The sequence below is a fragment of the Zea mays genome, chromosome 1 (assembly GCF_902167145.1).
Source record: "Zea mays cultivar B73 chromosome 1, Zm-B73-REFERENCE-NAM-5.0, whole genome shotgun sequence".
Taxonomy (NCBI): domain Eukaryota; kingdom Viridiplantae; phylum Streptophyta; class Magnoliopsida; order Poales; family Poaceae; genus Zea; species Zea mays.
The window spans coordinates 18,473,047-18,494,145 of NC_050096.1; the positions used below are offsets into that span (position 1 = coordinate 18,473,047).

The following is a 21,099-nucleotide window of genomic DNA, read 5'->3' on the forward strand; positions in this document are numbered from 1 at the left end:
ATACCTTTCTCTCATATTATAATTGTGATTCTACCTTTTGTTTTTTATTATTTAGTCAGTAATTATAATTTTCGCTATTAGTGTTACATGATATGAGTAAATGACAACTTCGTTTTTAAAATAGAGGGATATAAAAAAGATAAAATTGCAATTACAACTATGAAGAAGGGCACAGTTGAAAAAAAAAACGCCCTGGCAGGAAATACAGGAGACAAACGCAGCCAAAAAAAGAAAAAAGGGGGCCAAATTTCATACGATTTCTGCCCTGTTCTTCGGCGTTTTCGCTACTCACCCCCAGCGAGCCCCTGTACGACCAGCCCTCCCGCCGGCGCCGCCGCTCGCCGCGGGCCATGTACAAGCTCAGTGGCCGTGGTGGTGGGCGCGGCGGCAGCGGCGCGGCAAAGCGCCCGCTGCCCCCCCACGGCCGCGGCCGGGGCGGCGCCTCCTCTATCGGCGGGATGGCCGGGCCGCCCCGCGGTCGCGCCGGCGCCGGCGCTGCAACGCAGCCGGCGGGGCGCGACGAGGCGTTCCGCCTCGAGTCCAGCGGGCCGCCAGCCTTTGCGGCTATAATACGGCTGACGCCCGACCTCGTCGACGAGATCCGGCGGGCGGAGGAGGCCGGTGGAGGCGCCCGCATCAAGTTCAACCCTAACATGTACAACTCGTCGGAGAACGTGAGCTGTCCCTCACCCTCTGTCTTTCAGCTCTTCTATAAGTTCCTCCTTTTTAACCTAACAAATTTATATACTTTTTTTTACCAATATACGATATATCCTGGTGAGTTGTTTTCTTTCTACTGGCACTTTTATTTGATCGGCTTCTGTAATATGCATTCACGGCAATCAAATTTAAGCATGGTACTGGCGAGGCGCACGATTATCTGTTAGATGTCCTAGGATTAATAATGATTCTCTTCATCTTGTCTGATGGTCTTGGGGTATTTTAATTCTGACAGCGAGCTTGCATTGCTCCTGTCTCAGTGTATATGATTAGATGGGTCAAGAGGCATTTGGTTTAGTTATTTGCAATTAAAGCCTTCATATCATTGCTGTGTCTTATGGTTCCATTTCAAGGCACACCGTTGCTTGCTTTGCACCTACTTTGATTTATCAGGAAATTTTGAATGTTTATTACATTATCATTGGACATTTGTTACTGTTTGGTTGCGACTTTGCTTAGCAATTTTCCTCAGGAATCTTGTGTTTTCCTATGCGTTATGGTCCTAGACTTATGGCTATTCTAATTTATTTAGGCTGATTGGAAGAAGTGCATTTCTCATTAGATGATTCTTTCTGTTCAGCTAGATTTCCCGTTCCATATTAGCACATTGCTTATTTTGATTCTTTCGGTTCAGTTCATTTTCTTGTTCCATGTCCACATTTTCCTTATTTATCATTGTACAATTAGTTTTCACATGGTATTTGATTTGGTATTGTTACTTTTCTATGACTTCGAACTTTTATTCTGTTATAAGAACTGCTGAAACTTTTCCCTCAATGGTGATCCAGACGTAATCTAGCATAACAATGTCATATTTCAATTAGCTCAGCTTTAGCAGTCCCATCGGGTCTGCATAGATTGGATGGGTCCCGAATTTCTCCTAGCAGTTTTTTCTTGTGTTTTATGAGTTGCCTATTTTCTGTATATGGAATCACCAGCAAGTATGACCATTACTTCTGAAACAACAAAGGATACACATCCATTTTGTCTTGAACGTCCAGCCTGAACTGAAATCGTGGAGGCTGAGTGAAGGATGCTTTAAAGAATTTCAAGGTTACAATGCTTAGTTAAATTGCCCTACTGCATCCAAACTAGATTTGTTTGACATGAGAATTTTTCTCAACATGATGATTGCACTTGTACATTAAATGTTTCAATTGGAGTACTCAAATCTCTTTTCCTGCACCAGGTTATAGATGTTAGTGGAAAAGAATTCAAATTCACCTGGGCATCTGAACGTGGCGAATTGTGTGATATTTATGAAGAACGTCAGAGTGGAGAGGATGGAAATGGGTTGCTTCTGGAGTGTGGCTCTGCTTGGCGCAAGGTGAATGTGCAACGCATTTTGGATGAATCAACAAAGAACCTTGTGAAAATGCGCTCAGAGGAGGCTGAACGTCTCTCAAAATCTCGAAAGTTTGTCTGCTTTCCCTGTTCTATAATCCTCTTGGTTTCTATTGATTTATGATAATCCTGATATGCAGAATCTCTATTTTTATGTTTTATGATATTGTAGTTTTTTTTCCCAACTGCTTAAATATCCTCTTAACTTTTCCGGTTGTAGATCAATCGTGCTGGACCCTGCCAATCCATCTGTCAAGAGTCAGGCCAAGTCAATGGCTGCAGCAGCTGTAGAAGGTCTTTTCTTTCAACTACGCCTCATGTTTCCTTCCTTGATATTATATTATGAGCATTGTTTTCAGATTGCCTGATCGTCTGATCGATGCCACTGGACGATCAGACGATTAGTCGCGATTAGGCGACGATCAGGGCGTTTAGTCGCCCCCTGATTGACCCTAATCGTTCCCTCATCGTCCTATGTATTTTCCGGACATATGTAACACTATATATAGATATATATACTTATATAGTATAGAGACTTGCTCAGGACAAGCACAAGTATAGGCAACAGTATAAATAGTCCAAAACAGCAGTATGAATACTTGAATAGTCCAAAACTGCATTACATCTCCAGCAACAAGTCTATATGAAACTATGAAACTGCAATTCTACAACTTACTAGACCATGACCAAGAAGGCAACAACACCTATATGAGATCATCATACAACTGAAGTCTGAAGTCTTAATTGAAGTCTGAAACTCTGAACTGAAGTCTGAACCTGAGTTATTAACGCGACTGATCGCTAACCAGACGACTAATCGCTACATATCGCCGACTAGTCGGACAATATGGATGATCAGATCACCTGATCGAATCGAACCCCCTTATCGAGCACTGAGTACCGATCAGCCCGACTAATCGCGACTAATCGTGATTAGTCGGCCGATCTGAAAACAATGATTATGAGTTTATGATCTCTACCTCGATTCTGCATTCATAGTAGAAATGCACATTGCTGCCTGATTATTCTGTCAGAATTTTCAATACGCAATAGTAAATTAGTAATACCAATTCTCAACTGGCTAATGTTAGAGGATGTAATTACAATTTAGTGCTATTAGCCTACCCCAACTTGCTTGAGACTGAAAGGCTTTTTTGTTGTATTCTTCCAGGCAATCCACGGAGGATGCACTGGAAGCAGAAGAATGAATTTTTTAAGAAGAATAAAGGTTCTAATCCTGCTGGGTCATATTTTTCTTTCTTTTCTTTGTTTTCTGTGTTTATGTTTAACTCTGTTGTTTATTTGCCTGATCCAGCTGCTGTTATCACCCCAACCAAATCAGTTTCGAAGGTCAAGTTATCTAACAATATTCCCAAAGGGAATATCTCGAGTTCACCTGCACCTTCTCCTGAACAACCTGGAGCAAGCAATCCTTCATTTCCTGTTGGATCAGATGCAAATAATGAAGTCACAACACCTTTTGATTTGAACAAAGGGGAAAACAGTAAACATGAGAAATCGACTGCAAGTAAGATGTCTAACAAAGGTATAAATCGCCGTGCAAGTTCTCATGCTGCAAATGTGGATAATAATACAAAAGAAGTGCGAAGCTACTTGATATCTGTGCTCTCAAAAAATCCAAAAGGAATGGGCCTAAAGGTAACAAATCTTTCTTTATCTCTCTGAGCATGGGTCACATGACATTAATCAAGCCCATGTGCAAATGGGAAAGTACTCAGAAACTTCCTGCAATTCTTTGTAAGACTCGTACCTTAGTAATGTTGAAGGTGTCAGAACTTACAGTTCTGCAGACTTTGTTGCCTTCTCCTTTGGCTGTCAAACCCATTTGTATCTTGATGCTTTCTTTAAGTGTCATTGTATCTTGATGCTTTCTTTAAGTACTCCTTCAGTTCCAAATTATAAGACGATTTGACTTTTCTATGTATGTAATTTTTGCCATGCATTTAGATGTACACTATGTCTAGATACATAGTAAAAATAATGTTTCTAAAAAAGACAAATCGTCTTATACTTTAGAATAGAGGGAGTAGCATGTTTTTGTTAAATCATACACGGCAAATGTGTTTTTTGTTCTGTACAGTAACAACATTTTTTTTTGTTTTTATCATACTTACTAGATGTTTATGGATGCCGCACCATATTCCATTATTCCTTCCCCTGATTTTTAAAATGCATATTTCACTTGGTATTCCACCAAGATTTGTCTGATTTTGTGCTCACATGTTATGAATCATATGCAGGCCTTGGAGAAAGTTGCTGCAGATGCATTTCCAAATGCATCAAAGAAAATAGAGAGCATCGTCAAGAATGTGAGTAATCAAACTTTTTTACCATGTCCTTTCCCAATTAGGAAAATTTTAGGGAATAAGGAGTAAACTCACTTGACATTTGGATGTTCTTTCAGATTGCAAATTACCAAGGGCCTGAGAGGTATGTTCTCAAACCAGGGTTGGAGGTAGAAAGCTCTAAAAGGCATGCATCTGAAGGAGTAAGGTATTATCGTTTTCTTGTTTAAGTCCAAGTTCTGGTCCTTTTCCTCTTTCTTGATCTCGCCAAACATGGTTTTCATTATATCCCTACATGTCTGTAATTATACCATCGCTTTAACAGACATCTATTGCTGTGTCTTAACAGATCCATCAGCGAGAATATTGAGGAATCTGCTCCAAGCCTAAAGATTGATGATCCTGATATATGTGAGAGGATTGACATTGTGGGCTCCCCACTTGCTGTAACAGATGGAAAACTCAGTAATGATAGTGAAGGTAAGGCTGGAACTTCCAGTGACAGTGGAAGTGACAGCGATAGTGATAGTGACAGCAGTGACAGTGGAAGTGATAGTGAGAGCCAAAGCAGAAGTGCTGCGGAAACTGGTAGTGGGAGTAGCAGTGATAGTGACAGTGATGCCTCATCAAGCAGCAAGGAAGGATCTGATGCAATTGTTGATATTACAAGTGATGATGACAAAGCAAATACAGCACACACAAAAGTAGTAGATGACCTTAATTTGTCTTCATCACCAAGAGATTTGACAAGACTTAATGTTGACGATGAACAAATTGACATTGGAACAAATCTGGACTACAGGAGTGCATCACCCCATATTGATCTGAACAATTTTAATACTGGCAATGATGATGCAGCAGCAGAGGGCTTTAGTTCTGGCAACCTGAACAAGCCATCTGAAATGCCGGGAAGCAAGAACATGACAAACACCAGAATGGATTCTATCGGAGTTGATAACAAGCACAATGAAATGTCTTTCGTGGACAACCTTTTCGATGATTCCATGAGAGCAGCCAGTGAGAACTCACCCAAGGGGGAAGCTGGTCAATTGACAGTGCAGCATGGCAATAAGAGAAAATCAACATCTAAGGATGAATCAAAACTCGTCCCAGTGAATATTGCCAAACCCAAATTAAAAAGGTCTTCTGGTAGTGAGAACTCCACAGCAAAGCCTGAGAGTGCCAAAAAGGCCAAACCTGACGTAACATCACCAATAGGTTCTTTATCAGAACACAAAAGAAGTTTACCCCCTGAAAAGCATACCAATGATAGGTTGAACAAGGAGACGGGGAATGTTAGCCGTGATGCTTCACGAGATAGCAGTCCTGCCATGAAAGGAAGACCTTCAGCTCCTGGAAATTTACAGAGGATAGATCAGAGCCCAAATTTACCTATCCCAACAATGCATTCTGAGGGAACAAAAGGAAATGCTGTTAAATCAAGTTCAAAGAAAAAATCAGATAAGATGCAGAAACCATGGCATGGTATTGATGGTGACTTTGGCTCATGTTATTCACATGGTGTAGATCACCATGCCAATTTTGATGGCTCTGATGATTCTTCCACAAGAAAAAGGAGTAGACATGAGAATCCTCTTATTGATGATAAAATGCTTAAGCATTCGAAGGACACTAATGCTAATATAAATTCCATGAATTTAACCAAAAGTTCCAGAGAAATTGTTGTGCCTGATGAGGTAACTGCTTTTCCTGAATCTAATGAAAGTAATGGTGAGCCATCAAATTCACAAAGAGATAATGTTGAGAAATCACCTTATGGTAAAAAAAAGCTCCAGAGAGAGCTTTCTGATCTTGAGTTGGGTGAACTTCGCGAGACTTCTTTGGAAAATGATGATGGAAGGATAAGGAAGCAATTTGAGAGAAATAGTTCCTCCAAGTCGCTTGATGCTAAACTAACTGGTGTAAATAACTTCTACCCCAGTATAAATGACAGGAAGACTCCTGTAACCGTCTTTCATGATAAGAGGAAACCTTCACCTCAAGAATATGGAAATAGAGGCCATGTAAACCAGGAAGGGTTTCAGAGGAAGGCAGCAGTGTACGCGTTTGATGATAATAGGCCTCAACAAAGAGAGAATTTTCCAGAGAGCCTGCATTTGCCAAAGATTGATAATTCAGATTCTGAGAACATAATGTATCCAGATAGGTCAGGAGAAAAAACAAGCAAAAGGGAAACTAGGATGGCACATAGTGGAATGCTAGAGTATGCTGATATGCAGAAGAAGAAAGCAACCTCAAGGCTTCCACAGAACGGTACTAATAATGTCATAGTGTCTCGAATGCAGAAATCAATATCCACATCAGATAATGAGGAAAGAAGTAGAAACAACTCTTTGATTGAGACAAAGACAGGTAGAAAGAGAAGAGACAGTTCTTCAGATGATGATAATTTATTTTTCTCCAAGTATGATAAAGATGCACCAGAACTCAAAGGTCCAATAAAAGATTTCTCACAGTAAGTTCCAGTATCCTTCACAATGTCAGTTATGTCTCCTTGAAGTACTTTTGTTTAGTGCATTTTGACTTTCTTCTACTTTTGTTGCTATAAGCATGCTGATAGATTGACTTATCCTTTTCTCGACTTATTTGATATGATCTTGGATATTCCTACAGATATTTAATTAGTAAGCTGTGTGGTATTTATTAGACTAGATATGCTTCTGTTTTCTTTTGGGTTATTTCATAGTCCAGCTTACCTTCTAGACATTTCTACTGGTACAAATCTGAGAATGATTGGATTATATCAGCAGGCCTGGACCGGCAATATATAAATTTACAATGCCTCTGACCTCCCCCCTTACTGTTTACACTTCGACCAGTGTCCCAATGGTATAGGATCTTTATTTTGCCTGTGTTGCCTAAAATAGTTGGTCTACCATATCTTTCGGTCGAACAAGGTGCTTGATGAGTGGAAGTATATTGGCACCAATCTGTAGAAATAAGGGAGATATTCAAAGTTATACCAATTACCAAGGAGTTAAGTTGATGAGCCCATAGTTATTAAGGCGACAAGCGCGAGCGACCCCCCTTTCACCTTTTGAGCGGAAAGGCGTAAGGCGATGCCTTACTCATATATAAAGATAGGAAAATATAGAGTTAAAGCGAGGTGTTTATATAAATTTATATATATATATATATATATATATATATATATATATATATATATATATATATATATATTATATTTGCACACAAAATTAGGTCCTAAAACACTACAATAGGTCTCTAACGTACAAAACTCAAAGAATCCAATATTTCGTTTTGAAAGGTGAAAAGTGGAAAAGAAAGGGAAAAAAAAGAATGGTATGGACTTTTATTTGGTGGTCCATCTAGAAGCCCATTAACTCAGCACAAACCCAGGTTCTACCATAGCCACACCCAAACCCTAACTTTGTCACTGCTCCACAGCCGCCACTAATTCACTGCTCTAGCAACTCCCCATCCCGCCGCGCTCCTGCGACCTCGCCGTCGTGCACCAGCAGCTCTCCACCGCGCGCGCTCCTGTGACCTCGCCACCGCGCGCGCTCCTGCAACTATTACATCCGCCGCCGCCGCGCCGCGTGTGCTCTCGCGACTGCGACCTTCGTCGCCGGCCGCGTGCCTGCGACCTTCGCCACCGCGCCTACGACCTCTGCTGCTGTGCCTTACGTCCGCGGGCAAGGCGAGCAGGATGTCTTGCCGTCTACGCGCGCCTTAGCGCTTTAGCGTCGCTTAAGCGACGCCTTGATAAGCATGGATGAGCCACACTATGAAGCTACGTGAGAGAGCTATTGAGTATCGTTTGAGAGGAATGACGAGTAGGGATGAAAACGATAAAAAACAGTTGGAAATGATGTCATCTACTCCCTCCAACATCACAATTCTGGTCGTCCTACACATGTAGCCAATTTCAAAATTGAAGTCGTTCTAGAGTTTTTTGCTCTACACTGGACCAAATAGCCACGCGCGGCCATGCTTAAACCAAACCTGAGGCAAGAAGAAATGATTTTGTGGGGCTTTGAACCCGCGACCTGAGCCTTCAACACAACAAGGACAACCAAGTAGATAGGCATGCGGTTTTGACTGAACTGGACTCGACGTCTATTTAATAGGGGCATATACAGAAATTTACATGCAATTATTTATTCCTTGGTATCACAAATAGTGTCCTAAACGACCTTAATTTTGAGTATGGAGGGTGTATACAAAAACAATTGTCGGTCGATCAGAAATTTACACATTTTTTCATAATTAATCTACTTATTGCAACTACAATACAATGATAGATATTTGAAATTCAAATTTTAAATACGGTAATTTTCAGAAATGGTATTATATTTACGGAAATGATACAGTTACGAGGCCTCGGTTGCATGATTTTCAGTTATGATTTTCATCCCTAATGACGAGGATATCTATGAAGTTTGAACCAATTTGGTTTCATGTTTAGACGGTCTGCCATGGAAGCCATTTTCTTAATAAGACAAGTGATGTAGTAGTATAGGGAGCAGAAGATGGACCTACACATGGTTTCCATCGACTTGGAGAAGACTTGTGACAAAATATCGAAAAATGTTATATGGTGAACTTTGGATAAACATAAAGGTCCAACAAAGTACGTTTAACTCATTAAGGACATGTACAAAGGACAACATCAAGGGTTAGCTTTGAGCCCTTACCTTTTTGCCGTGGTGATGGATGAGATCACAAGGGACATACGAGGGGATATCTTTTGGTGTATGCCTTTTTTGACAAAGTAGTGCTAGTTGATGAAAGATGAGGAAGACTAAATATGAAATTAGAGTTGTGGCAGGAAACTCTAGAGTCCAAAGGTTTTAGACTCAGTAGAATTAAAATCGAATACATGTGATATGACTTCGACACTACTACACATGGGGAAGGAGATGTTAGTTTGGAATGGGAAGTAGTGCTTAGGAAGGATACCTTTCGGTATTTAGGATCAATGCTATATAGAGGTGGAGATATTGATGAAGATGTTAGCCATAGAATCAAAACAAGGTGGAGGAAGTGGCACCAAGCATATGGCGGTCTATGTGACAAGAGGATACTGTGAGAAAGTGGACTAGGGAAAGTGGTGAATGATTATTGAGAGCAAGGCTCGAGTACATATAGGCAAGGATGGAATAGGAACAGTCCAATCAGGGAGATCCTTGCCTAATACAATCAACTAACCATACAGGGAGGAGGCGTTCAAGGCAACAAGCCTGTGCTGCCATCTATTACATTATTGATGGACCGAATGATGCGTTCAGCTTTACCGTTCTGGGACGAGGTGTAGGGGCAATGTTAGCAGTTCCTGCCGTGTACTAGGCTAGGATAGCAATCTGTGCTATTATGGATAGAAACTAGGCTAATTATGGTAGGAGAGATCCTGATTGGTGTAGGGGATCAATCTGGATCAACCCACACTAGGAAGGCCTGATACTGATTGATAGAGGGTATCAGCCCACACTAGGAAGGCCTGATACTGATTGATAGAGGAGATCAATCTGGCACTATTTCTATAAGCCACACATGATCTCTCCCTATAAATACTGTAACCGACTGGCTCTTCATTCATCAATACACAATAGCCTACACAACATATCTCTCTCACATGGTATCACGAGTTCGGGACATTCCCGTTCCTTCCACCTTCCGTTGAAATCTGCAGCCTGCTGCACCTGCGCGCTGCACGTCTGCAACTGCTGCACCTGCGCGCTGCTCCATGGCCGGTGACCAAGTTCCGCCCGCCCCACCCCTCGGCGCCTCCGACGGCGTCCAGATCGGCGCTCCGACCACCCCTGCTGCCACCATCACTGGCGCGGAGGAAGGCCAGCGTCTTCACGCGGCACAGCTCGCCCGCGCAGCTGCCCGTACTCGGGCTCGCGACGCTGAGCGCGACGCCGCTGACGCCACCAGGGAACGCGATGCTGCCGATGCGCGCATCCGCGACGCCCTGGCACGCGCCGCTCTAGCCCGTGCCGCTGCTGATCTCGACGACGACGTCGGATCTCACCAGTCCGACCTCGACGCAGACCAGCACGACCTCGACACCAATCCTGCAGTCCCTGATGCTCGCGCTGCCCTTCTCATCCACGAGGCAGCCGCGCTCATCAACCTTCACGCCCAGGCGGTCGCCGTCCAGAACATCCGGGCTCTTGTCCCTGTGGTTCTGGACATCTCTACCCTCTACACCAGATGGCGCGACTCCTTCCTCCTCGTCGTCGGCAAGTACACTCTGGCGGACCATGTACTCACCGACACCTTCGCGCCCACTTCCCCTGACTGGGTTCGAATGGACTGCGTCAAGTCGTGGATTGTTGGCACCATCACCACTGATCTCGCTGATGCTGTCCTCATCCGCGATGCTATTGCCCGTACCGCCTGGCTTGCAATTGAGTCTCGGTTCCTCGGGAACCGCGAGACTCGGGCACTCTTCCTCGACGCGGAATTTCGCAATTTTCGCCAAGGCGATCTCTCCATCTTCGACTACTGCCGCAAGTTCAAAGGGATGGCTGACGCTCTCGGCGACCTTGGCGAACCCGTTCATGACTGCACCCTCGTCCTCAACGTCATCCACGGTCTGAACGAGCGTTTCACCAACATCGGTCTTCACCTTCGGCGCGGGCGACCTCTTCCTACCTTCCTCGAGGTACGAAACGATCTGCTGCTTGAGGAACTCACCTTCACACATCATTCCTCCCTGTCGGCCACCGCTCTACTCGCCTCCAGCCCCGCCAGGCCTCCGCCCAAGCAAGAACAGGCGATCCTGCAGCAGTCCTCCGGCAGCAACAGCAGCAACGGCAAGCGCGGCAAACGCGTCGGGAAGAAAGGCGGGCGTGCTCTCAAACAAGCTGGGCAGGCCCCCACGTCTACCTGGCCCAGCTTCTACAATCCTTGGTCTGGGTCCATTCAAATGTGGCCCAGACCACGGATGACATTATCTACCCGCCCGGTCACTCCTGCGCCGGCTGCGCCAGCTCCTCAGCTGCCCCAGTCCATACTCACGGGCATCCAGGGCCCCTGGCCAGGGACACAACAGCAGCCATGGACGTTGCCTCAACCTCAACTGTGGTCTACGCCACCACCAGGCTTCCCTCATCAGGTTGTTCCCATGCCATCATGGGACCAGCAATCGCTCATCTCCAACTTCAACATCATGACACTCCAGCCCCCTCAACAAAATGAGTGGTACTTCGACTCCGGGGCAACCACCCACATGTCCTCTGATGCCAGTACTCTCTCCCATTCCACTCCTTTACAACACCCTTTTCCCTCCTCTATTATTGTCGGTAACGGGAATTCTATTCCAGTTACATTCACTGGCGCTGCTGTTCTTATAGATTCTCTTCGTCTTAATAATGTTCTTGTTTCCCCAAGTCTTATTAAGAACCTCATTTCTGTTCGACAGTTTACCTCTGACAATAATTGTTCTGTGGAATTTGATCCTCTTGGTTGCTCTGTGAAGGACCTTCACTCTCGGAGAGAGATCGTCCGATGTGACAGCTCCGGTCCACTCTACCCTGTGCGGTTTCCGGCATCTACCTTCCTTGCCTCCACCACTCCGTCGCTCTGGCATCAACGCCTCGGGCACCCCGGTCGTGAAGTTTTGTCCAAATTAGCCCACTCAGGGATTTCATGTAATAAACCTGCTAGTGATACTTTATGTCATGCTTGTCAGTTGGGTCGACACACACATCTTCCTTTTCACGTGTCTTCATCTCGTGCCACTACAAATTTTCAGTTAATCCATTGTGATCTTTGGACGTCCCCTGTCCCAAGTATTTCTGGTTTTAAATATTACCTGGTCATTCTTGATGATTGCTCCCATTATTTGTGGACATTTCCTCTGTGACTCAAATCTGACACTTTTTCTACCCTCACCAATTTTTTCTCATTCGTTCACACCCAGTTTGACGCTACAATAAGAGGACTCAATGCGACAATGGCCGCGAGTTTGAGAACTCCAGTGCCCACACTTTTTTTCTCACCCATGGTGTTCACCTCCGGATGTCTTGCCCCTACACTTCACCTCAAAATGGAAAAACTGAACGCATTATTTGTACCATTAATGACACTGTTCGCTCCTCTTATTTCAGGCTAGTGTTCCACCTTCCTACTGGGCCGAAGCTCTTAACACAACCACTCGTCTTCTTAACCGCCTACCAACCAAAACCCTGAAATTTTCCACCCCCATCATGCCCTTTTTGGCTCCACACCATCCTACGATCATCTCCGGGTTTTTGGTTGCCTGTGTTACCCCAATATGTCAACTACGGCTCCCCACAAACTTTCTCCCCGCTCCACCCCTTGCATTTTTCTTGGCTACTCCGATCACCACAAAGGGTACCGATGTCTTGATCTTCATTCCAATAAGATCATATCTCGACACGTCGTCTTCGATGAGACCTCGTTCCCCTTTGCCACGCATCCAGCCTCTCCATCTGTCGAGGACTTTGATTTTTTACTGGACGCTAACCCTCTCGTGCCTACTCCCATCGGACTAGCACGTTCTCCTCTACTTGCAGGAATCTTGGCGACTTCCGCACAACCACGTGCGGCCTGTACTGCTCCCCTGGCGCCCAGCAGACCCACCGCACAGCCACTTGCGGACAGTACTGCTGCCTCGGCGCCCAACAGTCCAGACTGGTTGGCTGCTCCCGCCTCAACCCCAGGAAGTACCCAGGCCCAGACGTCCGTGAGCCCTGCATCACCTCTGGAGCACACCCAGGGCATGACTATTGTTGCCCCTGGGAACATCTCAGCCTCGACGTCCCCTCCTGACGACACTGCAGAGGTCCAACACCGACCATCTGCTGGGACTGTCCGCACTACGACCCAACAACCACCTCCACGACGTTTCGACGACATCGTCTACTCCCGCCGAATTACTGTACCGGCGGTGGCTGCTCCTCCACCGACAACCACCTCTTCATCACCGGCTCCTCCTCAGCTGCCACCTGGGGCGATCCTGGTATCCCCGGTGGTCAATCATCACCGTATGACCACCCGTGCTAAGCTGGGATTTCGTCAACCCGCTTTGTTTCATGCTGTAGCATTGTCTCCAGTGCCACAGACTTATCGCACTGCTCTTGCTGATCCTCATTGGCGTCAGGCTATGGAGGAGGAATTCTCTGCTCTACAGAGTAACAACACCTGGGACCTCGTTCCCCGACCTCCTTCCTACAATGTTGTTTCTGGCAAGTGGATATTCAAACATAAGTTCAATGCTGATGGCTCTCTTGAGCGCTACAAGGCGCGATGGGTTCTCCGTGTTTTTTCACAGCGCCCTGGAATTGACTTTGATGAAACTTTCAGTCCTGTTGTGAAGCCTGCTACTGTTCGCACAGTCCTCACTTTGGCTCTAACTCGCAACTGTCCGATTCATCAGCTCGACGTCAAGAACGCCTTCCTTCATGGGACTTTGTTAGAAACAATATACTGCTCTCAACCCTCTGGTTTTGCTGATGCTGCTCACCCAGACTTCGTTTGCAGTCTAAATCGATCTCTATACGGTTTGAAGCAGGCTCCACGGGCTTGGTACAGTCGATTTGCCACATTTCTGCTCTCAATGGGGTGATGATATGGTATATCTACTGCTCTATGTGGATGATATTGTTTTGACAGCTTCTTCCACCAGTCTTCTACGACGCACCATCACATCCCTCTAGAAGGAATTCTCAATGAAGGATCTTGGTGAACTCCATCATTTCCTGGGGATGCAGGTTCAATGCACACCAAGTGGATTATTCCTTTCCCAACGACAGTACATGATTGGCATTCTTGACCGCGCTGGGATGACTGAGTGCAAGTCCTGCTCCACTCCAGTTGATCTTAATCCAAAGCTTTCCAACATTGTTGGGGACCCAGTGGCTGATCCTACGGATTTTCGCAGCCTTGCCGGGGCACTTCAGTATCTCACTTTCACTCTGCCAGACATTGCATATGCAGTACAACAGATATGCCTTCACATGCACGACCCTCGAGAGCCTCACCTTGCTGCACTGAAACACATTCTTCGTTACGTCCGTGGCACTCTTCATCTGGGCCTGCTGCTTCGTCCTTCTGCCCAGACCGAGCTAATGGTTTACTCAGATGCTGATTGGGCTGGTTGTCTAGATACCCGTAGGTCCACTTCAGGTTTTGCTGTGTTCCTGGGTGATAGTCTCGTCTCCTGGTCTTCTAAGCGTCAGCAAACAGTATCTCGCTCTAGCGCTGATGCTGAGTATCGGGCTGTTGCCAACGCCGTCGCGGAAGCTACCTGGCAGCGCCAGTTATTACAAGAACTCCATGCACCACTGCGTCGCGCCACCTTGGTTTACTATGACAACATCAGTACTGTCTACATGTCCTCCAACCCTGTTCAGCACCAGCGCACCAAACATGTGGAGATTGACCTTCATTTTGTTCGTGAGCGTGTGGCTCTTGGTGATCTTCGTGTTCTTCACGTTCCGACATTGTCACAGTATGCTGATATCTTCACCAAGGGGCTACCTTCCTCGGTCTTCACGGAGTTCCGGTCCAGTCTGAACGTCTATCCCCACGACGCTCCGACTGCGGGGGGTGTTAGCAGTTCCTGTCGTGTACTAGACTAGGATAGCAATCTGTGCTATTATGGATAGAAACCAGGCTAGTTATGGTAGGAGAGATCCTGATTGGTGTAGGGGATCAATCTGGATCAGCCCACACTAGGAAGGCCTGATACTGATTGATAGAGGGTATCAACCCACACTAGGAAGGCCTGATACTGATTGATAGAGGAGATCAATCTGGCACTATTTCTATAAGCCACACATGATCTCTCCCTATAAATACTGTAACCTACTGGCTCTTCATTCATCAATACACAATAGTCTACACAACATATCTCTCTCACAGGCAAGGCATGCGAAGATGGATGCCCTAGCTGAGGAGAAAGGTACGAGTGCTGGAGTTATCAAACTCGTGAGCGTTGTCGCATTGGATGGCCTTCACAGAGGCGCCGTACTGTGTAGAGGTGTAGGCAATGAAGGTCGCGAGAGTGTTGAAAGTGTCAGATTTAACACAAAGAGGAAAAGTCCACAAATAATGCGTGCAATCATCAAGAATGACCAATTAATATTTATAACCAGATACACTGACGACTGGAGATGTCCATAGGTCACAATGTATAAGATCAAACTTATTAGACGCACGAGAGGTATATACGTGAAAGGGTAAGCGAACATGACACCTTAACTGACAAGCATGGCATAAATCTGAGGAATCCTCTAAGGGTGTGTTTGGTTGCAATGACAGGACGGGATGGGATGAGACGATTCCTCAAATTAGGTTGTTTGGTTCTGGGTCAAGGGTTGAGACAGTACTATCTAGTGTTGTCCCCTGTTGTCCCTCAAAATTGGAGGGACGAGAGAGGACGTCAGGGGACGATCCCGTCCTAGCTGTCCCACAACCAAACACACCCTAAGAGTCTGTTTGGTTGGGCTGTGGCTGTGAAAAAAGTTGCTGTGGGCTGTGAGCTGTGGAAAAAGCTGCTGTAGGCTGTAAGCTGTTAAAAAGCTAAAAACCATTTGGTGGAAACCACTAAAAGTCATTAAAAATTCTTCGATATATGTTTTCATAGTTCCATCCGAAAAGCCACTAAAAGCAGGTCCAGGGGTGCTTTCAGATTTGCACTACGAGAAAGTCGGCTTTTAGGAAAAGCTGCTTCCTGGATCCAGCCCTTTGGTTGGCTTTTGGCTTTTAGGGGGGCAAAAGCCAAAGCCAAAAGTCAAACCAAACACACCCTAAGTGAAGGGGGACACTGGACGCGAGCTTCGATAGAGCTTCATGATCAGGATGACCGAGACGGTGATGCCACAAGGGTGAGGTGGACTTGGCGACTAAGGACTGAGTTGGAGGGAGGTGCAAGGGGTACAAAGCCCTGGAGCTATTGCACCTGGCGATCACGTTCTGAGTTTGCATATCCTTCACAGAGCAACCAACAAGGCCAAACTCAACAGAGCAATTGTTGTCGATAGTAAATTGGTGAACGTAAATAATATTTTTAATAATTTGTGGAGACACAAGAATATTATGAAGAAATAAAGAGTGAGGTAGCGCAGTGGAACCAGTGCCAACTACGGGAAGAAGGGAACCATTACCGATAACAATAGATGGAGTAGGATACCGCAGGGAAAAGGTATGTGAAAGATTGCTGGAAGAAGAAGTCATGTGGGAAGTAGCACCTGAGTCGAAGTATCACTCGGAGGTCGGGGGCTGCTGCAGCGTCTCCGTGATCAAAGCAGATGCCAGCAAATGGGTGTCCCAGGAGGGCAGGCCAACCATGGAGTGATAGAACCCCGGTGCAGCCCACGACCCGACCCCTTCAGTTGGTGTTGGAGGAGCAGGTGCCGCAGGTGGCTGCTGATGGGCGATGAAAGCCTGCTGCTGAGGACGACGAGGTGGCACCAAGGGAGGACGCGCGTCGGGCCACATGTGGATGGTCCCTGTTCACAGATTGTAGACAGAGGGCCAGGGACTAGCTAGCGGCGCCACAGTTTTGGCACCGAACTGCGGCTGTGTACTGTGCCGCTGCTGCCCACCGCTAGGGCGGTGCCGCTGCTGCTGTTGTCGTCCACCACTATTGCTGCCGCCACGTTTGGTGCGACGGTTGGTGTTCCTGTAGGTGTTCCCGTTGGCAGCCCCCGGAGTTGAATTTGGATCGCTGTGGGGACTGCTGAGGGCTTGATGGTGGCGACGAGAGCGTCGGCCGGAGGAGGGCTCCTGGTTCGTCATGGTGACCTCTGTCAGAGTGAGATCCTCGCGGACGTCGAGGAAGGAAGGGAAGGGCCGAGCATGACGAAGGAGGGCGCTGACGTGGGTGAAGCGCTCGTTGGGACCGTGGGTCACGTTGAGGATGAGAGTGCGGTCGGAGACGATTTCCCCGAGGGCGTTGAGGTCATCAGCCATCTTAATGCGATGACAGTACTCGGCGATGGGAAGGTCGCCCTGGACGAAGTTGCGGAACCGCGTCTCAAGCTGGACGGTGCGTATCTCCTAATTCCCAAGGAACTGGGACTCGACAGTGAGCTAGGTGCCCCGAGCAGTGCCACCCTAGGAGACGATTTCGGCAAGGTTGTCGGTGAGGGAGCCGAGAATCTAGGACATGACAATGTAGTCCATCCGACCCCCATCTGGGGAGGGGACCAGAGTTTTGAGATGGACGTGAGCCTAGAGAGAGAACTTGCCGAGGGTCAGTAAAAACTGATCGTGCCAACGGTTGAAACTACCGGAGTCGATGTCGAGGACGATAGGGACGAGGCTCCGGATGTTGTTGACGGCGATGGCCTGGGCGTGGAGGCCAGCATGGTGCCATGGAGGTCCGCTGGCGCAGGTGTAGAGGAGCCGCCTTCATCGGGCGAAGAAGTGAGGGCGGCGACAGCGACCTTAGCGGCGGCCCGCTCCCGATCTGCACGCGTGAGGGCGGCGTCGCAGGCTTCTTCCTCTGCGGCGGCCAGGCGAGCCAAGGACACGGCGTAGGCCTGTTGCCTCTCCAGAGCGGCGGCGCTGGCCGCTTCTAGGGCTCGGCAAGCGGCGATGTCATTCGACGGAATGCCGGTGATGGTGGTCGAGGCGGGCTGGTGGATGAGACTGGCGGTGGCGGCTGCCTTCTCCTTGGCGGGTTTGCCCTTGGGCAGTGTGGGTGTGGAGCCAGACATAGCGCTGCACGGTGAAGAACCGGCGCGCTAGAGGGGCGTAAGCGAAATCCGAGGTGGAACCCAGGTCTTTGATACCATGTGAGACAGTGGACTAGGGGAATTGGTGAATGATTATTGAGAGCAAGGCTCGAGTACAAATAGGCAAGGACGCCCACTAGAATAGGAAACAGTCCAATCAGGGAGATCCTTGCCTAATACAATCAACTAACCATACAGGGAGGGAGGCAGACAAGGCAACAAGCCTGTGCTGCCATCTACTACCAAACAGGGAGGAGGCGCACAAGGCAACAAGCCTGTGCTACCATCCACTACCCAAACCCAAGGGACCTACCAAACATAGGAAGATCCATGCCTAATATTGCTCGTGCTAACAAATACCACAGAAATTAAAAGGCAAATTTTAGACGGTTACTTGCTATGTTGTATGATGTAGAATGTTGGCCTAAAAAGCCATCATGTTCAGCGGATAAGGGTGTGTTTGGTTTAACTTTCTGAACTAGATTCGCTGCCAAAAATAAGAATCTCAACCAAACGAGCACAATATCAGAATATATTTCTAAAAATCTACAGATTCCTCTAGTTCAATTCAGAATCACCACTTACCCTAAATTTTCTAGATTCTTGCCATTCGTGTTACCAAGTTATCATGCTCTTACATTATCTACAGTTTGTAGTTGTTTCAACCAATCATATTTCAGCTTTCATACAACTGTTAGCTCACAACAACTTTCTCACAGCTCACAACTAGAATCAAATTTTCAGGAATCTACGGTCGAACCAAATAGACCCCAAAGTGTTGCGGAAATGCATATGTTGCGTTAGATTTATGGCCATACAATATAAGGGATTGAGTCGAGGACGATGATATACATGTATAGGCTAAGGGTAACACCAGTGGAAGTAAAACTTGTTCGACACCAATTAGGATGGTTTGGACATGTCCAACGGAGACCTCTAGAGGTACAAGTACGTAGTGGGATACTGGGATCCTAAGACAATGATAATAATGGAAAGAGACACAGGGGAAGATCGAATTTGACATGGGTAGAGACAATTAAAGGGGACTTGAAAGGATGGAATATAAGATTTAGCCTTGGGTATGTAGCTTCAGTTGGGTTTCAACTCTAGCTTACCCCAACTTGCTTGGAACAAAGCCTACCTCAACTTGCTTGGGATACAAAGGTTTTGTTGCAGTTGTATTGTCTAAAATATTGTAGTTAGTATGATCATTCCTACGTTTCAGTAAGGTGTCAATGCAAATTGTTGAAGCTCTTAGCTATCACTTTTCTATTTCCAAATAACTTTTGTTGGTTTTTAAACAAAATAACTTTTATTTTTTATGCCTACACCCCATTGATTATATTCTTCTCCAGATTCGAAGATTATGTGCAGGAGTACAATGAGAAGTATGGAGTCTATTCTTACTTGAGCAGTCAGATAGACAAAACTAAGTACGTGGTTTGAAGATCTTTGCGCACTTCATTTTTCTTTTCGTTAGTTCATAACATAACAGGTCGGAATTGTTTTCTTTTTTGAAATGCAGGTCAGATTTTTTAAGGGTTCAGGATGATCTCAATGTTGCGAAAGAAAGAGACAAGGAACAGTATTATAACACGGTGGAAAGACTCAGAGACATGTATCATGAATCAGGAGCAGTATGTTTTCTGCCTTCCTACCAATATATTTAACATGAATCCCTTCTTTTTTCATGGCCTGAAGGGGGGTTTTGTGTTCTTGTCTTAAAAGCCATCCTTATCCAACAAATAACTATTAAACAACTCTGCTATTTATTTAACTTTTGATTAATAACTGCAACCCTAAAATTTGATTGTGAATGTTATCCCTTGCAGAGGCATAAATTGATGAAGAAGGTCTTCCTTTTGCTTCATGAGGAACTGCAGGTGTGTCATGACTCATGAGTAACAATTTACTATGCAACTGATACCAAATTCTACTTTGGCTACCATTCTAGTTATTATCCGCTTTCTAATTTCCTTGTTTTTGTACCGCAGATTATTAAGCAAAGAATTAAAGATTTTTCAGAGGCCTATTGAAATGAGTCACTCATAACATGTGAGTTAAGCTCTAACTGATAATTTCCCTGAAGCACTATAGAACAGCAGCCAACTGAGGTCTGACGATGAACTGCATTATTTTTATGTGGCACTATGTAGGTCACTTGCAATTGTGTTTCGGAGACTGTCGCTCATCGTAAGGCTGATAATGTCTGGGCATGAGCATTATGCTTTGCCTTTGTAGAAGTTTGCTTGTCTTGGAAAGATTCAGTCAATGGCGCATATCACAGGAAACCTGAGAGACTCCGTGATTTCTGGAATCACATCGTGCTGAATTTGATAGTAATCACGGTGAAGTGGAGGCAAGGACAGTTCAAATATCAATGGCGTTGTTGGACACAGGCAAGGACAGTTCAAATATCAATGACGTTGTTGGACACCTCCGCAGCCCCGCACGGGGGAGATAGCAGAAGAAATGATTCATCACTCAGGGAAGAGGTAATGTCGGGAAGCGAGGAGGCCTTACCTCAGCAGTTTTGCAGCTAGTTTGGCACTGAACTGTAACCGGGCGGTTCTCTTTGTAGATGTTCTGTATCTTTTACCCCCACCCCCAGTGAAGGGCGCGATCTCTCCTTCCCTGGCATTGTACATCACTTTGTATTAGTGTGATTCATGTCAAACTGAAGTAAGTTGCTAGCTGTGTACATATATATAGAGCCGGTAGAGAAGTTTTGAAGCGAGGAGAGACAAATCTGGGACAATTTCTTTTTAACGCGTACATCAATTCTTCGATGTTGCAGTTCAGTTTCTGAAATATGCATATGCTCTACTGTATATTGGACCAAGCCTGAAGAACAATTCCAGAGCATATGAAAATTTGGATCTTTAAACTGGCTCTCAAACTATTTAGATTCTCAAAATAGGTAGGTATTCCTCAACAGATCCTGTAAACCATGTTCTCTGATTTTTATATAAAGATCTGTAGTTTTTAAAATTTTCATGGGGATCATGGCCTTCGTTCTTTACGATACT

General features: G+C 45.8%; 1 protein-coding gene across 3 annotated transcripts; it reads left to right on the top strand.

Moving 5' to 3' along the window:
* The first annotated feature begins 231 nt into the window (after positions 1 to 231).
* LOC103631822 (serine-aspartate repeat-containing protein F) lies at positions 232 to 20,866 on the top strand. Of its 3 annotated transcripts, none has more exons than XM_008653565.4 (13): positions 232 to 674; positions 1,910 to 2,136; positions 2,285 to 2,358; positions 3,236 to 3,292; positions 3,380 to 3,723; positions 4,326 to 4,394; positions 4,490 to 4,578; positions 4,720 to 6,846; positions 19,426 to 19,503; positions 19,596 to 19,707; positions 19,903 to 19,953; positions 20,065 to 20,125; positions 20,227 to 20,866. In XM_008653565.4, the coding sequence occupies exons 1-12, from the start codon at positions 351 to 353 to the stop codon at positions 20,104 to 20,106; spliced, it is 3,594 nt and encodes a 1,197-aa protein (XP_008651787.3). In that variant the 5' UTR covers positions 232 to 350; the 3' UTR covers positions 20,107 to 20,125; positions 20,227 to 20,866. The 3 variants fall into 3 exon arrangements, with proteins under 3 accessions (XP_008651787.3, XP_035818766.1, XP_035818764.1); XM_035962873.1 differs by lacking the exon at positions 232 to 674 and adding an exon at positions 1,659 to 1,773; XM_035962871.1 differs by lacking the exon at positions 232 to 674 and adding an exon at positions 1,680 to 1,773 and having other exon boundaries at positions 1,910 to 2,047.
* Positions 20,867 to 21,099: the final 233 nt, after the last annotated feature.